Source organism: Leucoraja erinacea, chromosome 37 (assembly GCF_028641065.1).
Source record: "Leucoraja erinacea ecotype New England chromosome 37, Leri_hhj_1, whole genome shotgun sequence".
NCBI lineage: Eukaryota > Metazoa > Chordata > Chondrichthyes > Rajiformes > Rajidae > Leucoraja > Leucoraja erinaceus.
This window is the reverse complement of record NC_073413.1, coordinates 12,619,696-12,647,628: the sequence shown is the minus strand read 5'-3', so window position 1 is coordinate 12,647,628 and position 27,933 is coordinate 12,619,696. Positions and strand designations below refer to the sequence as shown.

General features: G+C 51.7%; 1 protein-coding gene across 7 annotated transcripts in view; it reads left to right on the top strand.

Moving 5' to 3' along the window:
• The window catches only part of LOC129714002 (synaptotagmin-1-like), a 136,547-nt gene that overhangs the window by 104,321 nt on the left and 4,293 nt on the right, over nucleotides 1-27,933 (top strand). For 6 of the 7 annotated variants that reach the window (XM_055663461.1, XM_055663463.1, XM_055663465.1 and 3 more), the window contains 4 exons: nucleotides 20,643-20,847; nucleotides 23,084-23,265; nucleotides 23,940-24,053; nucleotides 25,136-25,303. In XM_055663461.1, coding sequence (XP_055519436.1) covers nucleotides 20,643-20,847; nucleotides 23,084-23,265; nucleotides 23,940-24,053; nucleotides 25,136-25,303 — 669 coding nt within the window. Of the gene's footprint in view, nucleotides 1-13,954; nucleotides 14,162-20,642; nucleotides 20,848-23,083; nucleotides 23,266-23,939; nucleotides 24,054-25,135; nucleotides 25,304-27,933 lie in introns of those variants that run through there. The other variant, XM_055663460.1, reaches the window with a different exon arrangement.

Below are 27,933 nucleotides of genomic sequence, written 5' to 3'. Positions count from 1 at the left end.
ACCCGTGTCGCAGTTAGCTCGCTCACAGCCATGTCCAGAAACAGACGGGCAGCGAGTCCAAGCCCAGTCTGACCACCACACCCACCTAGTGGCTCAACTGCCAGTGACCGCTCACACTCTCGACACTTCCCTCAACTCAGCGGCTCCATCTATGTCACATAATCTCAAGGCACGTTTTAAATAATATCGGTTAAAACACAAACCTGAAATCATGTAATTTAAATTGAACGTGAATATAAAGTGAAGTTCAGAACTTCAGTCAAGTTCTCTCTCCTGAATCCTGAATCCCTCATTCCCAAATTCCCACATCTCCCAGCCTGGAGGGTGAGTCTGGGAAGGAGCTGATGTGTGAATCTCTGTAATGAGGCCCCCATGTTGGGGGAGTCCAGAACCAGGGGCCACACACAGTTTAAGAATAAGGGGTCGACCATTTAGGACTGAGATGAGGAAAAACCCATCCAACTCACCCAGAGAGTTGTGAATCTGTGGAATTCTCTGCCACACAAGGCAGTGGAGACCAATTCACTGGATATTTTCAAGAGAAAGTTAGATTTAGCTCTTAGTGCTAATGGAATCAAGGGATATGGGGAGAAAGCAGATACGGGGAACTGATTGTGGATGACCATAGTCCTGATTATATTGAATGGCGGTGCTGGCTCGAAGGGCTGAATGGCCTTCTCCTGCACCTATTGTCTATGTTTCTATGATCCCATCTGAATGTCCAATGATGTTTAAATTCTAAGTAGCTTTAGCATTAAGAGGGACTAAGATTAAGATCTACCCTGAACCAAGAAGGAATGTGTTGTGTTTCTGCAGCAGGGATTATAGTGAAGCCTTCATCTGGTGCTGAGGTGTTGTTGAGCAACCGAGCAGGCTGGAGATGTCCAAAGCCAAACCCTGCCCCCATTCCTGGTGTAAATGACCAGCAGCCGATTGTGGTCCAGTAATTGAGTGGGGAGGAGCTGCTGTCAAGGCAGCAGCAGCATCAGCATTGTCATTCCCTGAGAAATAAGTTTGTGAGTGATAGGAGCAGAATTGGGCCATTCAGCCCATCAAGTCTACTCTGCCATTAAATCACGGCTGATCTATCCTCCTGCCCTCTCCCCATAACCCCTGACACCCGTACTAATCAAGAATCTATCTCTGCCTTACAAATATCCATAGACGGCCTCCACAGCCGCCTGTGATCAATGAATTCTTCTGTAGCCTCCCCCCGAACCTCTCGTCTGAGAACTGGTGCCGATGAGACAACGCTACTTCAGTGTGGACCTCATCTGCTTGGCTACAAGGCTGTGTCCACAATAGGAATCAAACACACAGCCTTCTGATCCTGTGGCTGCCTCTCAGCATCAGTGACCTATCAAACCGTGCTGGAGGTCAGGAGATTAGCGGTAATGCAAAATTAACAAGTAATCTGAATTCTAATTAAACATCATACTGCCTCTAATTAATTAATTCTGCATCTCCTTTGGTTCAAACACTCTGACATCCAGACGTTCAGTGCAGCTTTGACTTGTCGCAGGGTGAATGATTGAATAATATCCTTCACTATTTCCGATTTCCGACAATTTAAAAAAATTAGTTAATTGATAAATGAAAACTCAGAACGTCACCTATTCCTTTTCTCCAGAGGTGCTGTGTGACCCGCTGAGTTACTCCAGCTTTTTGTGTCCACTACTGATTAACCCTGTGTTGCTCCTTAAAGGAGATTATAAACCAAAGATAGCTTGTTCTAAACGCGTGCAGCAAAATCGCAGCCAGATCTGTATTGCATCACTTTGCCTGTTAGTGGGGCAATGTCCAAGAGAGGGGAGTTGGGAGAGTGGCAGGGATGGAGAACACAGTTTAATTGTTCTGCTGTTGGTCGGTGACCCTCTGATGTACATCTAAATGTGCCTTAAACAACAGGGCAGAGAGGAGGCAGATCACTTATCAGCAAAGCCCGTCTTTAATGAGAAAGAGAGCCATGTATTACCAGTGTTGGATTATGACTGGATTAAGTAATGCGTGCACTAAATGCCTCTCGAATTCCCTTTTCCTAGTGACTCACAGACACCATAAACCACTATATATGTTCTACTGAAACTCAGCCGGTGAGGCAGCATTTGTGGAGCGAAGGAACAGGGTCTCGACCCGAAATGTCACCTATTCCTTCGCTCCATAGATGCTACCTCACCCGCTGAGTTACTCCAGCATTTTTGTCTACCTTCCATTTTTCCAGCATCCGCAGTTCTTTCTTAAACATAAATGTTCTGGGAGTTTTTGGAAGCTGGTGCTTGAAAGAAAGGTACCTTACATTCACTGTGGTATTCCATTTGTCATTTCACACATCTCTGCATTTAGTTTAGAGATACAGCATGGAGATAAGCCCACTGAGTCCATGCTGACTATTGATGTCTTAGTACTAAGTCTGAAGAAGGGTCTCGACCTGAAACGTCACCCATTCCTTCTCTCCACAGATGCTGCCTGTCCCACTGAGTGACTCATGCATTTTGTGTCAACCCCACAGACCCCCACATCCTTGGGATGAGGGAGGAAACTGGAGCACCTGGAGGAAACACATGGGGTCACGGGCTGAACGTGCAAACTCCACACAGACAGCGGTCGAGGTCAGGATCAAATGTGGGCTCTGGAGCTGTGAGGCAGCAGCTCTACCCGCTGTGCCACTGTGCCACCCTGTGCCTTGACAACGGTCAAACACAGGGTCAGATCCTTTGGGCCACAGTTATACTCTTGACATGCCTGCGCTCCAGGAATTCTTCACCTCTTGCATTCTCCCGCTTGCTCCCAGGAACATGGGCATCTACCCTAATATTGTCGCCTGTCTGATACTGTCCCAGTGAATCACAGCTTGTGCCAGCGTTCTGTGTGTATCAGGCCTGTTGTTATTGTTGCTTGCCACCATTGGAGTGGAGATCGCGCCTCTGGAGAGGAGTTTCACAGGTCACTTTTGTAAACATCTTCCAGTACAGGAAATCTTTTTCCCAGGTGAAGTCCCTCCACTTTCACAAATAGAGTGAGGTGTGTACTGTGGACAGGGCAGTGGGTCTTGCATAACATGATGCCAGGGAACACTTATTGTGTGGTTCTCAGCAGTGGCTGGAGCAGAGGATGTCATAGACATGGAGGAGTCTTATAGTGGTCCCGGGCATTCAGACCCCACCACCCCCCCCCCCTTCCCCTCCCCCCCCCCTCCACCCCCCCCCCCCCCCCCTTCCACGCACTCCCCCGCCCCTTGTGTTGTAATATTCCAGCAACGTCGTCAAGTCAAGTCGTATATTCGTCACATACACATACGAGATGTGCAGTGAAATGAAAAGTGGCAATGCTCACGGACTTTGTGCAAAAAAACAAACAAACAACCAAACAAACTATAACCACAATCATAAACACACACATATTCTTTTACATATCCGATTCAGATTCAATTTTAATTGTCATTGTCAGTGTACAGTACAGAGACAACGAAATGCATTTAGCATCTCCCTGGAAGAGCGACATAGCAAATGATTTGAATAAATAATACGATTTGAATAAATAATATTAAATATTGGAAGGAAAACCGTTCAGTAAAGTTAGTCCCTGGCTCCAGCAACAAGAGCCATCTGTACTACAGATTATCTATTATGATCATCTCATTGTGCTTATCCTTATCTCCCAACACCCTGCTGCCAAGCAGTTATGAACCTGCCTCATTTACACGTGTAGACCAGCAAAGCAGACACGGCCTTGACGTGAGAGTTCAGTTTCTCCTTGTAGCTCGAGTGAAGACGAAGGGACTTTCCTAAACCTCCACCTGCATCCAGAGTTTGTTCATTTAATACGTCCATCTGTTCAGTGGGATGGCCCTGGTTAAATAATATTCCAGATTTGTGTTGTAGAAACAAAGAACTGCAGATGCCGGCTAATGCACAAAAAGACACAGAGTGCTGGAGTAACTCAGCGGGTCAGGCAGCATCTGTGGAGAACATGGATAGGTGACGTTTCACAGAGTGCTGGAGTAACTCAGCGGGTCAGGCAGCATCTGTGGAGAACATGGATAGGTGACGTTTCGGGTCAAGACCCTTCTTCATTCTGATTGCAGGGGGGAGAAGAAAGCTAGAAAAGGGGGGGGGGGGCGGTAACACAAAGCCACGCTCTCCCCTGCCCCCCCCTACAATCAGTCTGAAGAAGGGTCTCAACCCGAAACGTCACCCATTCCTTCTCTCCAGAGATGCTGCCTGACCCGTTGAGTTACTCCCAGCATTTTGTGTCTGTCTGCAATAACGGAATAACTGAACGAGGTGGTTATGAATATACAGCGGCACCTTTTGCTGAGGATAGAGGCTGAGAATGACTTTATCAGTGGCATCTGAGAGTAACAGTTCCAAGGTGAGAGGGGAGTGATTTAAGAATGATCTCGGGGTGGGGGGTGATGAGCTGCCAGAGGGAACCAGAGACATGGAGAGAGTGTTATTGGCAGCAATTCCCCCCCCCCCCCCTTCCCCTCCCCTCCCCCCCCCCCCCCCCCCCCCCCCCCCCCCCCACCCCGCGCTTTGTGTTTTGCTGCAGATTCCAGCATCTGCAGTTCCTCATGTCTCTGTAAGCGCCTCTGGGGCTAAATTACATGTCAGGTTTTAACCCAGTCCAGTGAAGCATAATATTTAGTGAGGTTCGCAGAACTCTGTGGATGAGAGATTTAGTCCAAGCTTCATTCTCTGTCTGCTGGTTCTGCTCTCCCTGGAAGAGGCTGTGAATGACTCCATCTGTGACATCTCAGAGTAACAGTTCACACACAGGGCCTGGGTTTCTGGGACTACAATAGTCTAAGAACTCCAGCTATAATTCTGAAGTGTTATCTGTGTTATGTGGTGACCTCGATGGCACTTGGTTAGATTACAGACGAATTAGAGGGATCAGTCTTTGCTGACAGCTGGACTAACATCATCATAAGCAAGGAGAGAGCCTGGTGGATGATGGTAGTGGCTCTTATCTGATGCTCTGGGCTTGTTAGGGAGTTGTCTGAACAACACTTGTTTGGGGAAGTCCATCTCTGCATACAACGTGCAGGCTGACAAGTCCATTAGTTTGGTCTCAGTGATGTTCAGGCTTTGGAGATGTCAGACTGTTGTAGGACATGGAGTCTGTGACCTGACTGATCATCAGCTTGTAGTGAGTGGCAGTGAGCAAGGTTACAGGTCCAGTCGTGACTGGGTCTGTGAGTGGGGACGAGGGCAGGAATATCGGTCAGTGGTGCTGCATCATCATTATTGGTGCCCTGAACTGAGTTAGAGAGAGAGAGAGAGGGAGGGGAGACAGAGGAGGGAGAGACAGTGGAAATATAGAATAACAGACCCCTGGGAGTGAATCACACGCTGGGGTCAAATCCAGAGGAGTTACATGTGTGCATGTGTGAGTTACATGTGTGTGCGTGTGCAAGTGAGTTACATGTGTGTGCGTGTGCAAGTGAGTTTTCAATTCAATTCAATTCAATTTTATTTGTCATTTGGACCCCTTGAGGTCCAAACAAAATGACGTTTCTGCAGCCAGACATTACAAACAAATAGACCCAAGACACAACATAATTTACATAAACATCCATCACATCGCTGTGATGGAAGGCCAAAACAGAGTTACATGTGTGTGTGTGTGTGTAAGTGAGTTACATGTGTGTGTGTGTGTGTAAGTGAGTTACATGTGTGTGTGTAAGTGAGTTACATGTGTGTATCTCTGCTTGGTTGTGTCTGGAGGCACAGTTTCAGTTTAGTTTATTGTCACGTGTACCGAGGTACAGTGAAAAGCTTTTGTTGCGCGCTAACCAGTCAGCGGAAAGACAACACATGATTACAATCGAGCCGTCCACAGTGTACAGATACAGGATAAAGGGAATAACGTTTAGTGCAAGGTGTCATAGTTGATGTAAGTAATGTTTCTGCAGGAGTAGAGATTCAAGAGCATGTGATTGTAGATCTGCTTCTGTGGGCAGCAGGTAAATAGTCACCTGTGTTGGCCAGCAGGTAAATAGTCACCTGTGTTGGGCAGCAATCTCTCCGTGGTCCATCCCCCCCTCCCAACCAGTGCAGAAACATCCCTGACCACTGCTCTGGCCCACAGAACCATGCAGATATATCTGCATGTCAGCTGTAGCTGTGTCTAACACAAGGCAGACACTCCGCTCAGCCGAACAGCAGATCTCTCTCTCTCTCTCTCTGTCGCTGTCCTCACAGCCTCATTGTCAAGAAGAGTTGACGCCAGATTTCATTGTGAAAATCCACACTTTCTGTGCGTGTTGGTTGTTCAGACGCCAAACTTGTGGCAGCAGAGAGGGTGAGCTGAGAGGAAGCAGGAGCCCAGGCGTCACCAGTCTCTCAAACTCTCAGCCGAAGCCACTGGTCGTTGTACAAAGCAGTGGCACGATCCAACCACGAGGCCAGAGTGGTTTATTTATCCTCTGTCCCGACAGCAGAACAATGAAATCTGAAGAAAGGTCTCGACCTGAAACGTCACCAATTCCTTCTCTCCAGAGATGCTGCCTGTCCCGCTGAGTTACTCCAGCTTTTTGTGTCTATCCTTGGTTTAAACCAGCATCTGCTGTTCCTTCCTCTACAATGAAATCCTTACTTGCAGCTGCCCCACAGACCTGTAACACAATGCACATAGATCTAGACGCAAGAGGCAAGAGAGGGCCTTCGTCATAGAGAATGTCCAGTAACGGAACAATAGGACAGTTTAAGGATAAGGGGGGAATCTTTTAGGACCGAGATGAGAAAAACATTTTTCACACAGAGAGTGGTGAATCTGTGGAATTCTCTGCCACAGAAGGTAGTTGAGGCCACACAGTTCATTGGCTATATTTAAGAGGGAGTTAGATGTGGCCCTTGTGGCTAAAGTGATCAGAGGGTATGGAGAGAAGGCAGGTACAGGATACTGAGTTGGATGATCAGCCATGATCATATTGAATGGTGGTGCAGACTCGAAGGGCCGAATGGCCTCTACTGCACCTATTGTCTATGTTACTTGCAGCAGCACAATGGATATTGGATGTAAAAATAGTGCTGTGTAATCGCATACTAGACAACTAGTTAAAAGACCAATGGTGCTTGGACAAGACCAGTGCCCCAGACAAGACCAGTGCCCCAGACAAGTCCAGTGCCCCAGACAAGACCAGTGCCCCAGACAAGACCAGTGCCCCAGACAAGACCAGTGCCCCAGACAAGACCAGTGCCCCAGACAAGACCAGTGCCCCAGACAAGACCAGTGCCCCAGACAAGACCAGTGCCCCAGACAAGTCCAGTGCCCCAGACAAGACCAGTGCCCCAGACAAGACCAGTGCCCCAGACAAGACCAGTGCCCCAGACAAGACCAGTGCCCCAGACAAGACCAGTGCCCCAGACAAGACCAGTGCCCCAGACAAGACAGTGTCCCAGACAAGACCAGTGTCCCAGACAAGACCAGTGTCCCAGACAAGACCAGTGCCCCAGACAAGACCAGTGCCCCAGACAAGACCAGTGCCCCAGACAAGACCAGTGCCCCAGACAAGACCAGTGCCCCAGACAAGACCAGTGCCCCAGACAAGACCAGTGCCCCAGACAAGACCAGTGCCCCAGACAAGACCAGTGCCCCAGACAAGACCAGTGCCCCAGACAAGACCAGTGCCCCAGACAAGACCAGTGCCCCAGACAAGACCAGTGCCCCAGACAAGACCAGTGCCCCAGACACGATCAGTGCCCCAGACAAGTCCAGTGCCCCAGGTTCCTGCCGTTTGGAGGCTGTAATGTACAATACACATGTATTGTCTTTCTGTTGACGGGTTAGCATGCAACACAAAACCTTTCACTGCCCCGGTACACGTGACAATAAACTAAACTGAACTAATAGCCTGATGGTTGTAACAAGCTGCTCCTGAATATATTAAACCAAAAATTCAATACACTGCTGTCCACGAATGACAGGACACACAGCAGGATCTGATCGGCCCTTTGTGATCACCCCCCACCCCCCCCCCCCTCCTTCCCCTGGCCCCGTCTCCAAACCCGGCAACTGTTGGCTCTCCTCGTTTCCACGTCTGGTCTACAAACCGTTGTACAAAACCTCTCTCCCCATCACCCTGACTCTTTGTTCTCTCTCTGCAGCAGGCATGCCTCCTCTGTTTATTGAACAGTAATTAAATTTCCCTTTTGTCTCAGGTTTTGGAAGCAAAGAGGAACTGAAGTTGTGAACATCCTATGCAGAGGTGCTATAATCTTTGGCAGTGTGGTAGCAATGGCAGGAGTGGGAGGGGGGGGAGGGAGGGAGGGGGGGTGGGGGGGAGGGAGTGGGAGGGAGGGAGAGGGAGGGAGAGAGGGAGGGAGAGAGGGAGGTAACCAAATTACAAGATTTCACGTGTAGGGGGGAACTCCAGATTTGCTGGTTCACACTGAAAATAGATACAGAGTGCTGAAAACTTAGAGACTACTAGACAATAGGTGCAGGAGGAGGCCATTCAGCCCTTCGAGCCAGCACCACCATCCAATATGATCATGGCTGATCATCCAAAATCAGCACCCCGTTCCTGCTTTTCCCCATATCCCTTGATTCCATTAGCCCTAAGAGCTAAATCTAACTAAGCTAAGTGTTATTCAGCGGGTCAGGGAACATCTCTGGAGTAAAGGAATGGATGATGTTTTGGGTGACCCTTTTCGACTGGTCGAGACGGGTGCCATCTCTTCAGAAACTGCCTATTTCCTTCGTCCATAGATGATGCTGACCCGCTGAGTTTCTCCAGCTTTTTTGTGTAAACCTTCGATTCTCCAGCATCTGCAGTTCCTTCTTAAACAGAGGGAAACGAGAGTTGTGAGAAGGTACAGAATAGATCAGAGCTGGCATGAATGGACAAAGAGCCCACAATGGTCCCTTGCTGGCTGTGGAAGAGATGATTATAACAAAGGGATACAAACAGTAAAACTAGCAGGTGGCTATGGAATGTAAAGTTTACTTGAAATTAGAGAAATCAATATTCATGCAGAAGATAGACACAGAATACTGGAGTAACTCAGCAGGACAAGCAGCATCTCTAGAGAGAAGGAATGGGTGACGTTTCTGGTCGAGACCCTTCTTCATACCGCTGGGCTGTAAACTGCCTCAGTGAAATATGAGATGCTGTTCCTCCAATTTGGGTTGGGCCTCATTCTGACAGTGGACCTAGCGAGGGTTTCTGTTTTATTGAACATGTGAGGGATTATCCCTTTAAGAGGGGTGTTGAGTTCTTTCTACACGTATGTGTGGGAGTCTTGTATTAGCATAAGTGCGTGGGAGGCTGCTCTTTGCGTGTGTCTGTATGAAATCTGTTTCCATGACTTCAGTGGAACTGGAAAATAAAATAAGTATATCATGGACAGCTGAATCAATTCTGCACCCTAGCCCATCATCGGAGTTTACCTGGCAGGTAGCTCACGGCCTCACAGTTTACCTGGGAGGTAGCTCACTGCCTCAGTCAGAGTTTACCTGACAGGTAGCTCACTGCCTCAGAGTTTACCTGGCAGGTAGATCACGGCCTCAGTCAGAGTTTACCTGGCAGGTAGATCACGGCCTCAGTCAGAGTTTACCTGACAGGTAGCTCAAGGGCCCGTCCCACTTGGGCGACCTAATCCGCGAGTTCTGGCGAGTTTGCCCTCGACTCATACTCGCCACATGGTCGACACAAGGTCGTAGGAGGTCTTTGTAACTCTCCCTCATGCTCGAGAGTGGTCCCCGCGTACTCGAGGCCTCAGCTAGGGAGCGCCGTTTTTTTCAATATGTTAGAAAATGCCCGCGAGTAAAAATAGGTCGTCATGGAAAAAATCGATACTTTTTTTACTCGTAGGTTTAGTCGTAGTAGGTCGGCATGTTAGTCGTAGATAGTCGAGGATAGTCGCAGATAATCTACATCATAGTCGAAGGAGATCGAAGGAGGTCGCCTTCACTCTCCACTATTCAGTGTCCAATTTTCCCGAAGTTAGTTGTAGCTGGTCTTCTACATAGTCGAAGGGGGTGGAAGGAGGTCTTCAACATGTCATTTTTTCAAACTCTTCTAAACTGGCCAATTAGGTCGCTCAAGTGGGACAGCCCCTTCATTGTCTCAGTCAGAGTTAACCTGGCAGAGTTGATCGCAGTGAGTTGTTCCCAGTGAGTTGTTTCCAGCTGTTCCCAGTGAGGTGTTGGGGCTCAGAGTGGGGAGGATCAGAGGTGATGCAGGCGTCTGTGAATGTGGAATTGTGGTTACGGCCAGGTGCTGCCATCATATTGTAATAGTGGGTCCAGGAGTGAAGAGCTTGTCCCTAGTTTGTGTTTATTCAGTGGCTCTGCAGGCCAAGTCAGGTACGGTCAGTGTGCCCTCCTGCAGGTCCCCACCCCCACCCCCACACCCCAGGCCCCCCCCCCCACCCCCACCCCCCTCCCCCACCCCCCCCCCCCCCCCCCCCCCCCCCCACCCCCCACCCCCCCCCCCCCCCACCCCCACCCCCCCCCCAGGCCCCCACCCCCCCACACCCACCCCCACCCCCACCCCACCCCCCCCACCCACCCCCCACCCCCACCCCCACCCCCACCCCACCCCCCCCCCCACTCCCCACCCCCCCCCCCACCCCCACCCCCACCCCCACCCCCACCCACCCCCACCCCCACCCCCCCCCCACCCCACCCCCACCCACCCCCCCCCACCCCACCCCCCCACCTCACACCCCCCCCACCCCCCCCCACCCCCACCCCCCCCCCCCAACCCCCACCCCCACCCCCACCCCCACCCCCCCCCCCGCCCCCACCCCCCCCCCCACCCCCCCCCCCCCCCCCCCCACCCCCCCCCCCCCCCCACCCCCACTCCCCCCCCCCCCCCCCCACCCCCCCCCCCCCCCCACCCCCACCCCCCCCCCCCCCCCCCCCCCCCCCACCCCCCCCCACCCCCCCCCACCCCCACCCCCACCCCCACCCCCACCCCCACCCCCACCCCCACCCCCCCACCCGCCCCCCCCCCACCCCCACCCCCACCCAACCCTCCCCCCCCACCCCACCCCCCCCCCCACCCCCCCCCCCACCCCCCACCCCCACCCACCCACCCATCACCCCCCCACCCCCCCCCCCCCACCCCCACTACCCCATGTGATGCCATCCCACTTCCCCCACCCCACCCCCACCCCCACACCCCACCCCCCCCTGCCCAACACACACCCCACCCCCCACCCCCACCCCCACCCCCCCACCCTCACCCCCACCCCCACTGCACCCACCCCCAACTGTGGACCTCTGCCCCAGTCCGTCACCAGTCACCAACTACCCAATGTGATGCCATCACTTCTCCAATCAGATTGCCTGCCCAACACGTCCACCTGATATTTGAACTCTTTGTCTTTCTCGTGGACACGATGACATTCGTCCCTTCCTGTCTCATCTACAACCTCTCTCTCCATCTCTCCCCCTCTCTACCTTCACCTAATCTCTCTCCATTATTCCACCTTCGCCCTGACTCTTCCTTGCTCATCCTTCCACGTCCTGTTGCCATGTTTAGCTTTCTGATTGAAGCATCGTCCCCTGGGGGGAGCGAGACCCCTTTGAAGTTGTTGTCTGTGACTGAACTGTTGCCTTTACGCCAATGCACAAAGATCGACGGGACATCTGTTGCTAGGTAACTCCCACTCCTTGAAGCATCTGCTCAGCAATCGATTCGATTAAATATCTATGAGTTAACTCTTTAGTTTAGAGATACAGCACGGAAACAGGCCCTTCGGCCCACCGGGTCCGTACCGACAGCGATCCCCGCACACTAACACTATCCTACACACACTAGATTCAAGATTCAAGAGAGATTATTGTCATGTGTCCCAGATAGGACAATGAAATTCTTGCTTTGCTTCAGCACAACAGAATAGGGACAATTTTTACATTTACTGAGGGAGAGTGATAAACATTTGTTGCTGTTATTTTATATTTATAACCAATATTACACGTTAACCAGACATATATGATGGGAACATAAAGAACTTTCAAAAAACAACAGCCTCTGGGGGGAAGATTATTTGCAGAGAAAGAATTGAGGAATGAGTCTCTTTGGATCGCTACACAAAGAGCTAGTATGTCACTAGATGGGCCGAATGCCATTCTCTGTGCAGTAATGATTGCGAGCTCTCTGAACCTTTGCTTGGTTTCTATTCCCCTTGTTGCTGTTCTGTTAAAAGTCTCATTAAAAACCTCTCTCTCATTCCCTGTTTTCCGTTGGAAACCGTTGTACGATGTTGCACCTGTTGTGGGAACGTCTCCTGCAGCCGTGGGACCCAGCAGAGCCGCCCAGCGTGGAAACTTCACCCCCTGCACGTCACTGCCATGCAGCGGAAACACTGAGGCTGAGTGATTCATCCCCCAGGGCGGCACCAATCAGTGTCCTGTGGTTTCAATAACTCCAGTGCAAACATCTACTGCTTGGATATCCTCCCCCCCCTCCCTCCCTCCCTCCCTCCCACCCACCCCCCCCTCCCTCCCTCCCTCACTCACTCTCCCTCCCTCCCCCTTTCCTCTCTCCTCTCTCCCCCCCTCCCTCCCTCCCTCCCTCCCTCCCTCCCTCCCTCCCTCCTCCCTCCCTCCCTCCCTCCCTCCCTCCCTCACTCACCTCCCTCCCCCACCCTCCACCCTCCCACTCTCCTCCCACCCCCTCCCACCTTCCTCCCTCCCTCCCTCCCTCCCTCCCACCTTCCCACCCTCCCTCCCTCCCTCCCTCACTCACTCTCCCACCCTCCCACCTTCCCTCCCTCAACCCTCCCACCCCCCTCCCTCCCCCTTCTCCCTCCCTCCTTCTCCTGCCCAGTCTCCTCCCTCCCTCCCTCCCCCCTCTCAACACCTCCCTCCCTCCCCCATTTCCCCCCCCCTCCCTCAACAACCCCCCCCCACTACCTCCCTGCCCCCCCCCCCCCTCCCCCATCGCTATCATCTTGGTTTCCTGCTGGTGGTTTTACAGTGAATGTTCTGCACTAATCCACTCTGCAGAATAGTGGTCCCAGTTAGCCGGGTGGGTCGGTGGAGGAGAATGTTCCACTTTGCCGGCTATATTTAGCCGCACATGTTGCAGCCTCTCCAGGGTGCAAACATGTTTTGGAACTGACATCACGTTTGATAGGGTTTTGCTTCAGGTCCTGCCTGTCAACTTGGCACTGGGTTGGCTTCAGTTCCAAGGGGCACAGCAGGGTTAGGGACAGGTGCTGCATGACGTCTCAGTCAGAGCACAGTGACGCAGAGGCTCCAGAGACACCGGTTCAATCCTGACCTCCGGTGCTGTCCATGTGGAGTTTGCATGTTCTCCCTGCGCCTGTTCACTTCAGTGGGTGCTTAAAATCTAACTCTGCAGTAAAGCTTTTTTACTTTGAGTGTGACTTGGTCGGTGCGGAGTGTGAGAGCTTCCTTGGAACTTTATCCTGTTCATTGCCCTTCACTTTGTGCTGTGGAATATACGTGTAGACACTAACTCCATGTAGCAATTGTGGAGACAAGGAACTGTAGGGCTGGGTTACAAAAAAACACACAATGTGCTGGAGTAACTCAGCGGGTCAGGCAGCATCTGTGGAGAACATGGATAGGTGACGTTTTGGGTGGGAATGTTTTGAGTCCGAAGAAGGGACCTGACTCGAAACGTCACCTATCCATGTTCTCCACGGATGCTGCCTGACCCGCTGAGTTACTCCAGCATTTGTGTCTATCATCATAATGAACCAGCATCGTATCGGGCCGAAACTCTTCTGGAAATAGGCAACGTTTCGGCCCGAATCGTTGCCTATTTCCTTCACTCCACAGATGCTGCTGCACCCGCTGAGTTACTCCAGCACTCTGTGTTTTTATACAGCAGTGGTGAGCAGGTGGCAACAGAATGTGCTCTGGTCACTAGCGAGTGTTTATCAGGCTGGTTCTCTCTGCCAGGAAGCTGTAACCAGGAAACTTCAGGGTGTTCCTGACGGCTAATCATTGGATTGAAGGAATAAACAGGCATTGTGAGGCCATGCCCCCGGCCTTCCTGTGCCTTTTGCTCGTTGCTTCCCCTCCGGAAGCTGAGATGTTGCGTGGATCTCACCGCCACATGGAACAAAGAGGCAACAAGGTGGCACTGAAGGCCGGCACTGACCCTGACCAGGTGCCCTGTGTACAGGTGTGTGCTGCAGTGACCCTGACCAGGTGCCTGCCCCGTGTACAGGTGAGTGACCAGATGCCCCTGGCCACATGTCCTGTGTACAGGTGTGCGTTGTTGTAACTGTGGCCAGGTGCCCTGTGTACAGGTGTGCGCTGCTGTGACTGTGGCCAGGTGCCCCGTGTACAGGTGTGTGACCCAGTGACCACCTGCCATTATCATTTATGTTCCAGCAACCCAGACATCTCTCTGCATTCTCCAATTATTTCAGATCAACTGTGTGTGTTTTAGATGCAGTGAGGCTTTTCAAACAGCTGTCCAGGATATAAAGCTGTTGGAGGCAGGATTAGGATCATTCCAGCATCGGGCCAGAGTAACGCTGTCATTCCGTCGAGCATGGAGCCCACGTGTTCAAGAGTGAGAGCAGAGCACCTGGCCAGGGTCACTCACCTGTACAGGGGGCACCTGGCCAGGGTTACAGCAACACTCACCTGTACAGGGGGCACCTGGCCAGGGTCACTCACCTGTACAGGGGGCACCTGGCCAGGGTCACTCACCTGTACAGGGGGCACCTGGCCAGCGTTACAGCGACACTCACCTGTACATGGGGCACCTGGCCAGCGTCACTCACCTGTACAAGGGGCACCTGGCCAGGGTTACAGCAACACTCACCTGTACAGGGGGCACCTGGCCAGCGTTACACTCACCTGTACAAGGGGCACCTGGCCAGCGTTACACTCACCTGTACAAAGGGCACCTGGCCAGGGTTACAGCAACACTCACCTGTACACCAGGCTAACACAATGGCGAGGCCCTTGGTCAGATTTATGGATAGGATGTGGGACAAAAACATGCAAATACGTCCAGCCCAGAATGCCATCTCGATCAGCATGGATTAGGTGGGCCGAAGGGCCTGTTTCGGTGCCGCACCACTCTAACTGGAGAGGAGAGTGGGTCGGACATGCATGGTGGGTGGGTGGGTGTGCTGGTCCTCAATGCTGAGTGAGTGAGTGAGGGGGGTCATGTATCTGTACACTGTGGATGGCTCGATTGTAATCATGTATTGTCTATCCGCTGACTGGTTAGCGTGCAACAAAAACTTTTCACTGTACCTCGGTACACGTGACAATAAACTCAACTGAACTGAGCTACCTCCCCTGTCTCTACCAACTCCTTTGAGCAGATTTCTACTGAACAATGTGCGTATGTGGGTCCAGTTTTCACTTCACATATAACCTTTCCTCAAGTCCTTGGGACCAGAATGCGCTATTTATCTGTCTGCTCTTTAATCTGTTGCCGTGTCGAAAGCAAACTCTACAGTGACGGTGCGACGGCAGATTGTGGGGCCGCAGTTTAATATTGAATGTCATCTCTTATTAGTCACAGAGACAAGCGTGTCATCAGCTGCGGCTCTCGCTCCGCCTGACCTGCCGAGCGGGCTCTGATTCACCGAGTAGTGATGGTGAACCGCAAATGATCCATCACCACTCACACTCACACACTCACACCTACACACACTCACACTCACACACTCACACCTACACACACTCACACCTACACACACTACACACACTCACACCTACACACACTCACACCTACACACACTCACATCACACACACACCTACACACACACCACACCTACACACACTCACACTCACACCTACACACACTCACACCTACACACACTCACACCACACACTCACACCTACACACACTCACTCACTCACACCTACACACACTCACACCTACACACACTGACACCTACACACACTCACACCTACACACACTCACACCTACACACACTCACACCTACACACACACTCACACCTACACACACTCACACCTACACACACTCACACCTACACACACACTCTACACACACACACACACACACACCTACACACACTCACACACACACACACTCACACCTACACACACACACACCTACACACACACTCACACCTACACACACTCACACCACACACACACACACACCTACACACACACACACCTCACACACACACACACACACACACACACACTCACACCTACACACACTCACACCTGCATACACACACACACTCACACCTACACACACTCACACACACACACACACACACACACACACACACACACACTCACACACCCACACACACACACACACCTACACACACACACCCCACACACACTCACACACACACACACACAGGTTAATTGATTTGGTATCAATGTAAATTGTCCCTCATGTGTGTAGGATAGTGTTAGTGTGCGGGGTGATCGCTGGTCGGCACAGACTCAGTGGGCCGAAGGGCCTGTTTCTGGGCTGTATCTCTAAACTAAACTCTGCTCCAGTACAGAAGTGGTGAGCTGGTGTTGAACCAGTGTGTGATTAGCGGGGAGGTGAGGGTGAGGGTGTGGGTCCAGTGGCTGGTGTGGAGGGGACAATAGTCGCCGTTGTGTGAAGCCGTCCCCTTCAGGATTTCCATGACATTTACTGACTCTAACATCAGCGTGAGTCATCTCCTGTATAATTCATGCTGTTCTCTGCGATATATCCTGGGCTTATTAGAGAACAGAGCCATTTCTGCTCTCCAACCAGACTCCAGCTCGCACCAGCTGTGCACGTGCCTTCGTTAAACTGACGGAAGGTGCTCAGAGAGACTTGTTTAGAGTAATTCAGTGGGTTATGAGGCTTGACACAAAGTGCTGGAGTAACTCAGCGGGTCAGGCAGCATCTCTGGGGAGAAGGAATGGGTGACGTTCCGGGACGAGACCCGGGATTATGAGGCTTGTTGGAATTCCAAATGTTTTCCTGGGGATTCTGTGGATTAGTGTGACTTTCCCTCCCTTTGTGAGTGAGGCCAAGGAGATGAACATCCAGTACTCCATTGGTCCACCACGTGATGGGCTTCACTGTGGCCATTGGTCACTCTCAGTTGGATTGTTTCGTTTAGTTCAGAGATACAGCGCGGAAACAGGCCCTTCGGCCCCACTTATGGATGCTAACCAAGGTGCCCCATCTACACAAGTCTCACATGGCCCAAATCCCTCTAAACCTCTCCCATCCATGTACAGTACCTGTCCAAAGGCCTCTTGTCCCTGCCACCACCACTTCCCCTGGCAACAACCCAATTGTATTTCTCATCGAAAGTAAACAGTGGCTCTAGTCGATGGAGACTGATTCTAAACCTTCAACCTTAAGGTTTTTCACCAGGATGATGAGGGAGATTCTTCACCCTGCCTGGTCCGTGACAGACAGCCCACAATAGTAGATGTTTGAAATGCTACAGCCAGTCTGTATGTTCCAAGCTCAACCCAGCGCCAATCTGATAATAACCAGTGTGTTGTTATATTGGCCAGAGGACTAATATTAGTCAGAACTCTTGCTGTTCTTCATAAAATGTCCTGGGATCTGTAATTCACACCGGACAACACATCAGACCCGGCACGGTGGCGCAGCGGTAGAGTTGCTGCCTTACAGTGAATGCAGCGCTGGAGACCCGGGTTCGATCCCGACTACAGATGCTGTCTGTACGGAGTTTGCACGTTCTCCCCAAGACCCGCGTGGGTTTTCTCCAAGATCTTCTATTTCCTCCCGCACTCCAAAGACGTGCAGGTTTGCAGGTTAATTGGCTTGGTAAATATGAAAACTGTCCCTAGTGTGTGTAGGATAGTGTTAGTGTGCGGGGATCGCTGGTCGGCACGGACTCGGTGGGCCGAAGGGACTGTTTCCAGCCTGTATCTCTAAAAAAAAAGATACACATCTGACTGGGAGGAGGTGCTGGTGATGGGCCTGGGATTCTCGCAACCAAGGCTGGGGAACCGCGGAGAGAGAACAGAGTTAATGATTAGCTAGATCTTCCACCCACCTGCTTCCAGTTCTGCAGCCGCTGCCTGTCTGACCCTTCCCAGGATTGTCCAGTTGCATTTCAGATTCCCAGCATCTGCATTGTTTAGAGACAAAATGGTGTCCTGAGACAACATCTACCTCATTGGAGACCCTCGGACTATCTTTAATCAGACTTGACTGGATATTATCTTGCACCTGATTCCCTTTATGCTGTATCTGTGCACTGTGGACGGCTTGTGTAATCATGTATAAGAAAGATAGACACAAAATGCTGGAGTTACTCAGCGAAACTCTGTGAAACGTCACCTATCCATGTTCCCCACAGATGCTGCCTGACCCGCTGAGTTACTCCAGCACTCTGTGAAACCTCACCTATCCATGTTCTCCACAGATGCTGCCTGACCCGCTGAGTTACTCCAGCACTCTGGAACGTCACCTATCCATGTTCTCCACAGATGCTGCCTGACCCGCTGAGTTATGGTGCAGCAGCATCTATGGAGCTAAGGAAATAGGCAAAGTTTCGGGCCGAAACCCTTCTGGAAATAGGCAACGTTTCGGGCCGAAACCCTTCCGGGTTTCGGCCCGAAACGTTACCTATTTCCTTAGCTCCATAGATGCTGCCTGACCCGCTGAGTTACTCCAGCACTCTGTGAAACCTCACCTATCCATGTTCTCCACAGATGCTGCCTGACCCGCTGAGTTACTCCAGCACTCTGAAACGTCACCTATCCATGTTCTCCACAGATGCTGCCTGACCCGCTGAGTTATGGTGCAGCAGCATCTATGGAGCTAAGGAAATAGGCAAAGTTTTGGGCCGAAACCCTTCTGGAAATAGGCAACGTTTCGGGCCGAAACCCTTCCGGGTTTCGGCCCGAAACGTTACCTATTTCCTTAGCTCCATAGATGCTGCCCGACCCGCTGAGTTACTCCAGCATTTCGTGTTTTGTTTTATAGTTGTGGTGAGTGTTGTGCAATGTTCAAGAGAGCAATGGTTGTTGGGAAGTAGTTTAGTCTAGTTTGGCGATACTGTTCCAGGACCTGGTGGATCATAGAAACATAGAAATTAGGTGCAGGAGTAGAGGCCATTCTGCCCTTCGAGCCTGCACCGCCATTCAATATGATCACGGCTGATCATCCAACTCAGTATCCCGTACCTGCCTTCTCTCCATACCCCTGATCCCCTTAGCCACAAGGGCCACATCTAACTCCCTCTTAAATATAGCCAATGAACTGTGGCCTCAACTACCTTCTGTGGCAGAGAGTTCCAGAGATTCACCACTCTCTGTGTGAAAAAAGTTCTTCTCATCTCGGTTTTAAAGGATTTCCCCCTTATCCTTAAGCTGTGACCCCTTGTCCTGGACTTCCCCAACATCGGGAGCAATCTTCCAACCTGGACCTAGGGTCAGTCTGGACCAGGTGTGTATTTTACCTGCCTGTGGTGATGCCGTACCTGATACAGGCTCCATACCAGGTGTAGCAGTAGCAGGGAAGGTGTAACGAGCTGGTTCCCATGGCACCAGCGCAGCAGCTGACGAGCTCACTGAACACTTGTGTTTGAGATCTCAACATGAATGGAAAGGTTACTCAGCGCTGAGCTTGTCATTTATCTCTGGTTCCCTCCTCCCTGTCCCTGTGGTCCCAGCTGAGTTACGGTGGGCGAGGAGCTCCAGTTGCCAAGGCCGTTGTGTCTGGGGCCGGGAGGTTGCTCAGGGAGGGAGTGTGGAGTGACGGCTGGAGATATACGTGGGGATTGGAGGAGGCTGCGTCTCTGAGGACAATGCCCAGCGATGGCACCAGAGAACACTCACTCTAAATGTCAGTCCCAGTCACACAGACGGTAGCAAACCCAGCTGTGGCATCATCTCTCCTGCTGCACGATCGATTCTAAATCTAACCAAGGTCACGAGAAAACAGGAGTCACTCGGCCACTCGGCCCCTCAAGCCCACCCTACCCCATTCATTGTGTTCATGACTGATCTGTCATAGATTTCTACAGCATGGGAACAGGCCCTTCGGCCCAACTCCTCCATGCTGCCCAAAGTACCTTCTTGAGCAAGTCCTGTTTGCCCGCTTTGATCCATGTCCTTTCAAACCTGTTGATTAGTGCGGGTGTCCGGGGTTATGGGGAGAAGGCAGGAGAATAGGAGGGAGAGGTAAATCAGCCATGATTGAATGGCGGAGTGGGCTGAATGGCCTAATTCTGCTCCTATCACATGACCTACCTGTCCAAATGTCATCGAACCTTTCACCATCACTTCCTCCGGCAACTTGTTCCATAAACGCAACGCTCTCTGTGTAAAAACACCCACCTCGGGTTCCTATTAAACCGTTTCTCTCGTATCTTAAACCGGCATTCGGATTAGAAGCCAGTTCCCCCCCCGCCACGGTGCCATGTAATCCCGTGCCACCCGCTCCATGGTTGGATAGTCGGCGACTAAACCATCTCCCCCACCTGGGTTGCCAGGTGAGGAGGGAGGGGGCTGTGGACCCCCAGCGGGAGCAAAAACAAGGCCTGTCAACGGCCATCCACACTTCAGTAGAAGTTGCGCTCAGTGTCGTACACGGCATTGTAAGGCACCGTGCCTGTTGATGATGATGATGATGATGATGTTGATGATGATGATGTTGATGATGTTCTTGCTGATGTAAGGGAACACTGTGGATGTTTGGCTGACGTCTGTATGTTTTCCCGCCAGTTATTGATCGACGTTTGTTGGGACCACCGATTGCTGTGGCCAGGCCCGGTCACCATGAACGCAGCGCGTCGGGAAGCGGTGATGGTTTCCACGGCGACCAGTCCGGAGCGGGAGGCCGGACACAACGCCACGGACACCCCCAGCAGGCAGGATGTGTTCTCACACATGAAGAACAAGTTCATGAACGAGCTCGGCAAAATCCCCAGTACGTGACGCACAAAACCTTGCATCACCGCGTCACCGCGCTGACACGGGTCCGCCACACGCTACACACGTGATCCACCACACGCTACACTCGTGATCCACTACAGCTTGGTCTAATATACACACACCTGCTCCACCACACACCTGCTCCACCACACGCCTGCTCCACCACACGCCTGCTCCACCACAAGCATGACCCACCACACACATGACCCACCACACACATGACCCACCACACACATGACCCACCACACGCCTGCTCCACTACTCAGCCAGGTGAAGGGTGAGCTGGGTTGAAGCCCCAATCCACATCCCACCTAATCATAACCTTTAACCCCAGGATTATGAGGAATCTGCGTAACTCTTGAAACTTTCAGACACTGTCTCCAATATCCAGCCCCTTCATTTTAAACAAATTGTCTCCAGATCTGGATCATCCCACAGGTGGCGGGGATGTTGTCCACACGTCCACACTCTGACCCCTCAGCATCTGACTCCACTCCACCTCCCCCCTTCACCCCCACCCCCCCCCCCCCCCCACCCACTGCTTCATCACTCCCTCTGTAAGAGTCTCTCTATACTGGTGAGGAGGGGATAGACAGGGGGGGTTGGGTATCAGATACTGGTGAGGATCAGATTGGTCTGATTCAATGAAGTGGAATTAGAAATGAAGCATTTATATGAAGCAAAGTGATGCAATGTGGTGACTGGGATATCTGAACAGTTGGATCACTTTAGTCATCTCTATGAGATTAACCAAGATACGTTTAGTTCACCGAGTACATACAAAGTCCAGAGGAGGTTTACGATATTACACATTTGACGGTTTTATCAGCGATTGGTGATTCCGTTTGTTTCATATTTGACCGTGACTTCACCTAAATGGCCCCAACATCTTTATCGATTTTATGGGATAAACTCTACAAACTAGGGCAGCAATGGGGCTTGTTTAATAGAAGTGTGAATGACCTGAGCCAGCACCTACGCTGAGCATCAGAACCTGCAGCTGTAGAATATAGCCATTTGTATTCTTTTGTTAGTTCATCTTTATTTTATTTATCCTCCTCCATTTCTCATGCTTTATTTTTCTTTCCCTTTTAGTGCATGCAAGAAAATGTAAGTAGAACATGGGAACTGATGACAGGGTGGTTGTTGTAAAAAGCTTCAGTGTGGAGGCTTCATGTGATTCCTGCATCATGTACCATCAGTGACGTGAACCTCCAGGGCTGGCTCCAGCCATATGTAACAACACATGTCTAACTCCACACTGGAGGGGGGGAGGGGGGCAGCCCGTTGGTGCAGAGGGTAGAGCTGCTGCCTCAAAGTGCCAGAGACCCGGGTTCAATCCTGACCCCGGCTGCTGTGTGTACGGAGTTTGTACGTTCTCCCCGTGACCTGTGTGGGGTTTCTCCAGGATCTCTGGTTTCCTCCCACGCTCCAAAGACGTGCAGGTTTGTAGGTTAATTGGCTTGGTTTAACTGTAAAATCCCTGCATCACAATACTGTGAGTGACTGCGATGGGGCGTCCAGCCGCTGTGATGGACAGCCAGGGGTCAACCATCAGTGCAACACACACACGTGCAGATGAGTCTGTCGTTGCATTGGTTGCTTCGGATGCATTCTTGCGGGTTGCGTTGGGCCACTGCGCGTTGCGTTGTGTCTCTGCGGGTTGCGTTGGGCCACTGCGGGATACGTTGCGTTGTGTCACTGCGGGTTGCGTTGTGTCACTGCGGGTTGCGTTGTGCCACTGCGCGTTGCGTTGTGTCTCTGCGGGTTGCGTTGCGTTGTGTCGCTGCAGGCTGCATTGGGGCCATTGTGGGTTGCGTTGGGCCACTGCGGGTTGCGTTGCCCACTGCGGGTTGCATTGTTGGGCCACTGCGTGTTGCGTTGTGTCTCTGCGGGTTGCGTTGGCCCACTGCAGGTTGCGTTGGCCCACTGCGGGTTGCGTTGTGTCTCTGCAAGTTGCGTTGCGTTGTGTCATTGCAGGTTGCGTTGGGGCCACTGCGGGTTGCGTTGGGCCACTGCGGGTTGCGTTGTGCCACTGCGAGTTGCGTTGTGTCGCTGCGGGTTACGTTGCGTTGGGCCACTGCGGGTTGCGTTGCGTTGTGTCGCTGCAGGCTGCATTGGGGCCACTGCGGGTTGCGTTGGCCCACTGCGGGTTACGTTGCATTGTGTCGCTGCGGGTTATGTTGTGTTGGGGAGGGCTGGTTGACTCTAGACATGCTGTCTTCCTGCAGTACCTCCCTGGGCCCTGGCTGCCATTATCATCGTGCTGTGCCTGCTGCTGCTCTGCTGCTGTCTCTGCATCTGCAAGAAGTGTTGCACCAAGAAGAAGAAGCAGAAGAAGGGAAAGGACAAGGGCAAAGCACAGATCAACATGAAGGAGGTGAAGGACATGGGCAAGAGCATCATCGACAAGGTGAGTGTGAGGCATCGTGGCTTGGGACGTCTCAAAGGATATTCACAAGTTACTGGGACTGGAGGACTTGAGTGAAGGGCCTGTCCCACTTACGCAACTTTTTCGGCGACTGCCGGCACCAGTCATAGGTCGTCGACAATTTTCAATGTTGAAAATCCAGCGGTGACCAGAAAGACGCTGCGACTCTGTGGGCGACAGAGGAGACGAATCACGACCGTATAGTCCACACCCTGGCGACATGTGGCGGGGTACATGAAGCCTGTACGGTCGTGAGTAGTCGCCCAAAGAGTCGTACCTTGTTCTGGTCGCCGAAATAGTTGCGTGTGGGGCAGGCCCTTTAGAGGATGAGGTGGGCCATAGTGTAGGAGGCTGAGGGTGATCTTGGACTGGTACAGGGATAGGAAAGGCTGAAAGGGATTTGGGCCAAGCAGGCAAATGGGACTTGTTTAGATGGGTCACTCTGGTCAGCATGGGCATGTTGGGCTGAAGGGCCTTCATTATGTGGTATTCCTTTCAATATCATCATTGTGCTGGAGGAACTCAGTGGGTCAGGCAGCATCTGAGGAGGGAATGGACAGGTGATATTTTGTGTTTGAGTCTTGGCTGCAGGAGGCAGCTACAGTGGTTGCCGCTACTCCACCTGCATCCTAATTCTTTCTGCTCTGGGAATGAAGGTACAGCCAGATGTGGAGGATCTGGATCCAAGTTTACTGGGAGACGAGAAGAGAGAGGAGGAGAAGCTGGGAAAGCTGCAGTATTCCCTGGATTACGATTTCCAGAGTGGTCAGGTGGGTCAGGTGTTCATGTGCGGAACATGCCGGATCTTTCTGGAATGTCTCACCCAGGAAGCTCAAACTAGTGTGGGTTTGATGTCAATGCTATTCCTTTGTCCCTCCCTACAACACGCATGGTCATGTATGATGCACTGGGAACGCAGACACATGTATGATGCACTGGGAACGCAGGGTCATGTTTGATGCACGGGGAACGCAGACACATGTATGATGCACTGGGAACACAGGGTCATGTATGATGCACTGGGAACGCAGGGTCATATATGATGCACTGGGAACGCAGGGTCATGTATGATGCACTGGGAACGCAGGGTCATGTTTGATGCACGGGGAACGCAGACACATGTATGATGCACTGGGAACACAGGGTCATGTATGATGCACTGGGAACGCAGGGTCATATATGATGCACGGGACGCCCGTGTCAGTCACGGTGCTGTGCGTGTTCACCACCAATGTACTGTCATCTCCCGTGGCCAGGACCATGCGTGTGTGTGTCCCCACATGGCAATATGCTGCTCTTGTTCCGCACATGCACACACGCGCACACGCACACAGACACACACACGTACACGCACGCACACACACTCCCACACACACACGCACATGCACACACAGACACTCCCACACACACACGTCCCCCTCCCTGGGTAAAGCCAGGTGTCATTGCTGCCACCCCGTGCCCTGGTTGGTCGTGCAGCCGTCATTCTCCACAACCCGTGTCCAATGGCAGCGTGAGCCCACAGGGATCCAGCGAGGTTGGCCAATGGAAACCAATGGGATCAGGTGATGGTGGCCAATGTCAGGATCTTGGAGCTGACATCTGGGCTGGGCCAGGGACACCTGGACTAGGGGCACACCTGGGCCATGGGCACACCTAGGCTAGGGGCACACCTGGGTCATGGGCACACCTGGGTCATGGGCACACCTGGGCTAGACACACCTGGGTCATGGGCACACCTGGGCCATGGGCCCACCTGGGCTGGACACACCTGGGCTGGACACACCTGGGCTGCTCCCCTGCAGTTACCTGAAGCTCTCGACTAGGTTGCTGACTTAACGGTTTGTGGTTCCAGCTGATTGTGGGCATCATCCAGGCAGCTGACCTGGCCGCGCTGGACATCGGCGGGACGTCTGACCCCTACGTCAAGGTCTTCCTCTTGCCGGATAAGAAGAAGAAATTTGAGACCAAAGTTCATCGAAAGACACTCAACCCCACGTTTAGCGAGTCGTTTACCTTTAAGGTGAGATGCTGAACTGACCAATGAATGGTGAAGCTGCTGGCTGGAGTCTGGCTGTTTGTGTTGAGGTTCTGGGTACAAAGTCTGCTTAGCAGAGCCAAGCTGTTGCCATGGACGTGTGTTCACAACCGCATGTCAGCTGGTGTGCAAGGGAGGCGTGTGAAATGTTCACAACGTGCCAAACAATAACACAATTGCATCTTTCATCTTTCATCTTTCATCTTTCCAAACTCAGATTGTGATTGCAAAAGGGAATATGTCAAAGCTGTGAAACACCGCTGTATAAAACCATGAGAGGAGTAGATCGGGTCTCTTGCCCGGGTGGAAATCACTAATCTGCTGGCAAGTGTAGATCACCAGAGAGAAAGAGGGGGAGTGTGTGAGAGAGATAGAGGGAGATAGAGAGATAGAGAGATAGAGATAGAGAAGATAGAGAGAGAGAGATAGAGATAGAGGGAGAGAGATAGAGGGAGCTTTTGGAATTACTTTTGGAAACTTCAAGTTCTAATATCCAGCTGTTTTATGAAACTGGGCACTGGACAATGGGCACTGGACAATGGGCACTGGACACATGGACAATGGGCACTGGACATGGACACTGGACAATGGGCACTGGACAATGGGCACTGGACATGGACAATGGGGGCACTGGACAATGGGCACTGGACAATGGGCACTGGACATGGGACACTGGACAATGGGCACTGGACAATGGGCACTGGACATGGGCACTGGACATGGACAATGGGCACTGGACTAAGGACACTGGGCACTGGACTAAGGACACTGGGCACTGGACAATGCCACACCTGGGGAAAGCCTGCTGCTTTGTGTCCACTGTCGGCTCAAACCTCCACGATCGCTCGAACATGGGGAAAATAAATCATGGTTCGGAGCATGAGTAATGGACTTGACATTTTTATTGATCCCACTCTGAGGTAATCCACACAATCCTACAGCAACACCTTTTAACTGCCAATTTCATGAAGCAATTAAGAGCAGGAAGCCAGTCACAGAAGGGAAAGATAACTTTGATTCCCAGTCCCCACATCTGCTGCGCGCATTAAACAAGGCCAATGGAAAAACTGTTTCACCGGCAGGAACTGTGCAAACATGAGGTGGGGTGTCTCCACGACTGACCCAACTGTTCAAAACAACCACACTAGGAGACGGGCTGGTGAGGCAAGGAATTCCAGAGAGTCGGATCTTCAGTCGAAGACGTTCCCAATAATTCCTGATAAAAGGTGCAGCATGTGTCAACGTATGTGCTGTCATGCATGACATCCATGTTCACGTGTGCTGTGTTGTGCACACGTATGGGCTGGACACACCTTGGTCTGCATGTTACTGGAGATGGGGCCACAGAGCACGATGACCACATGAGCAACAAGGGTGAACAAGTGACCATGTCTATATCGCCACGCACATGTGTACAGTTTGAGGACCTCAGATAAACCAGGCACAAGCTCCTGCTGTTCACCCACTTCACTCTACACACAGTGCAATGGACATGACCACAGAAAGGAGCCAGCACAAGACAACACAAGAGGCGGAGGTGCCAGGTGTTTGGGGGAAGAGAATTCAGGACTGTTGAGATTGTAACTGTAGGCCAGTCAAGTCAATTAATGAGTGATTTCACATGGGGACTCGCAAGGATTCAGTCGATAGGGCTGTGGGGAGTCACCGAGGAGTGATGGACCTCACCCATCAAGGAGTTCCCACCCTTGACCTTTGGTGGTGCCACAAGCAACAGGAAGGTTCTTACACAAAGTACATTGCATTGAAGCTGCCCGCTGTGCTGCAATATGTATCGTATAGATGCAAATACAACCTGAACTGGGGGGTGGGGGTTAGTTATTAGTGGCATATTGATTATGGTGGAGTATTGATTATGGTGGAGTATTGACAATGGTGGAGTATTGATTATTATTGGAGTATTGATTATGGTGGAGTATTGACAATGGTGGAATATTGATTATTATTGGAGTATTGATTATGGTGGAATATTGACAATGGTGGAGTATTGACAATGGTGGAATATTGATTATTATTGGAATATTGACAATGGTGGAGTATTGACAATGATGGAATATTGCTTCATGGTGTGATATTGATTATGATGTAATATTGATTATGTCTGTTTTCTGATCCGCTGGTTCCTCCAGCATTTTGTACTCTGCTCAGTAAACCTTCACACAAGTCACAAGCACGGTATCTGCTTTCTCAGTGACATTAAAGCTCTGAGCAGCTCATGTAACGGAAACCTAAAACTGAAGGTAATTACGCCAACGTTTAAACTGCAGTTACCAGACGGAGAGCTGATACAGGTGTCTTCAGTTTCAGATGCTGCCCACCTTGGCCGCCAGTGTACCTGTGTTACCCACCTTGGCCTCCAGTGTACCTGTGTTACCCACCTTGGCCGCCAGTGTACCTGTGTTGGCCGCCAGTGTACCTGTGTTACCCACCTTGGCCTCCAGTGTACCTGTGTTGGCCGCCAGTGTACCTGTGTTACCCACCTTGGCCGCCAGTGTACCTGTGTTACCCACCTTGGCCGCCAGTGTACCTGTGTTGCCCACCTTGGCCTCCAGTGTACCTGTGTTGCCCACCTTGGCCTCCAGTGTACCTGTGTTACC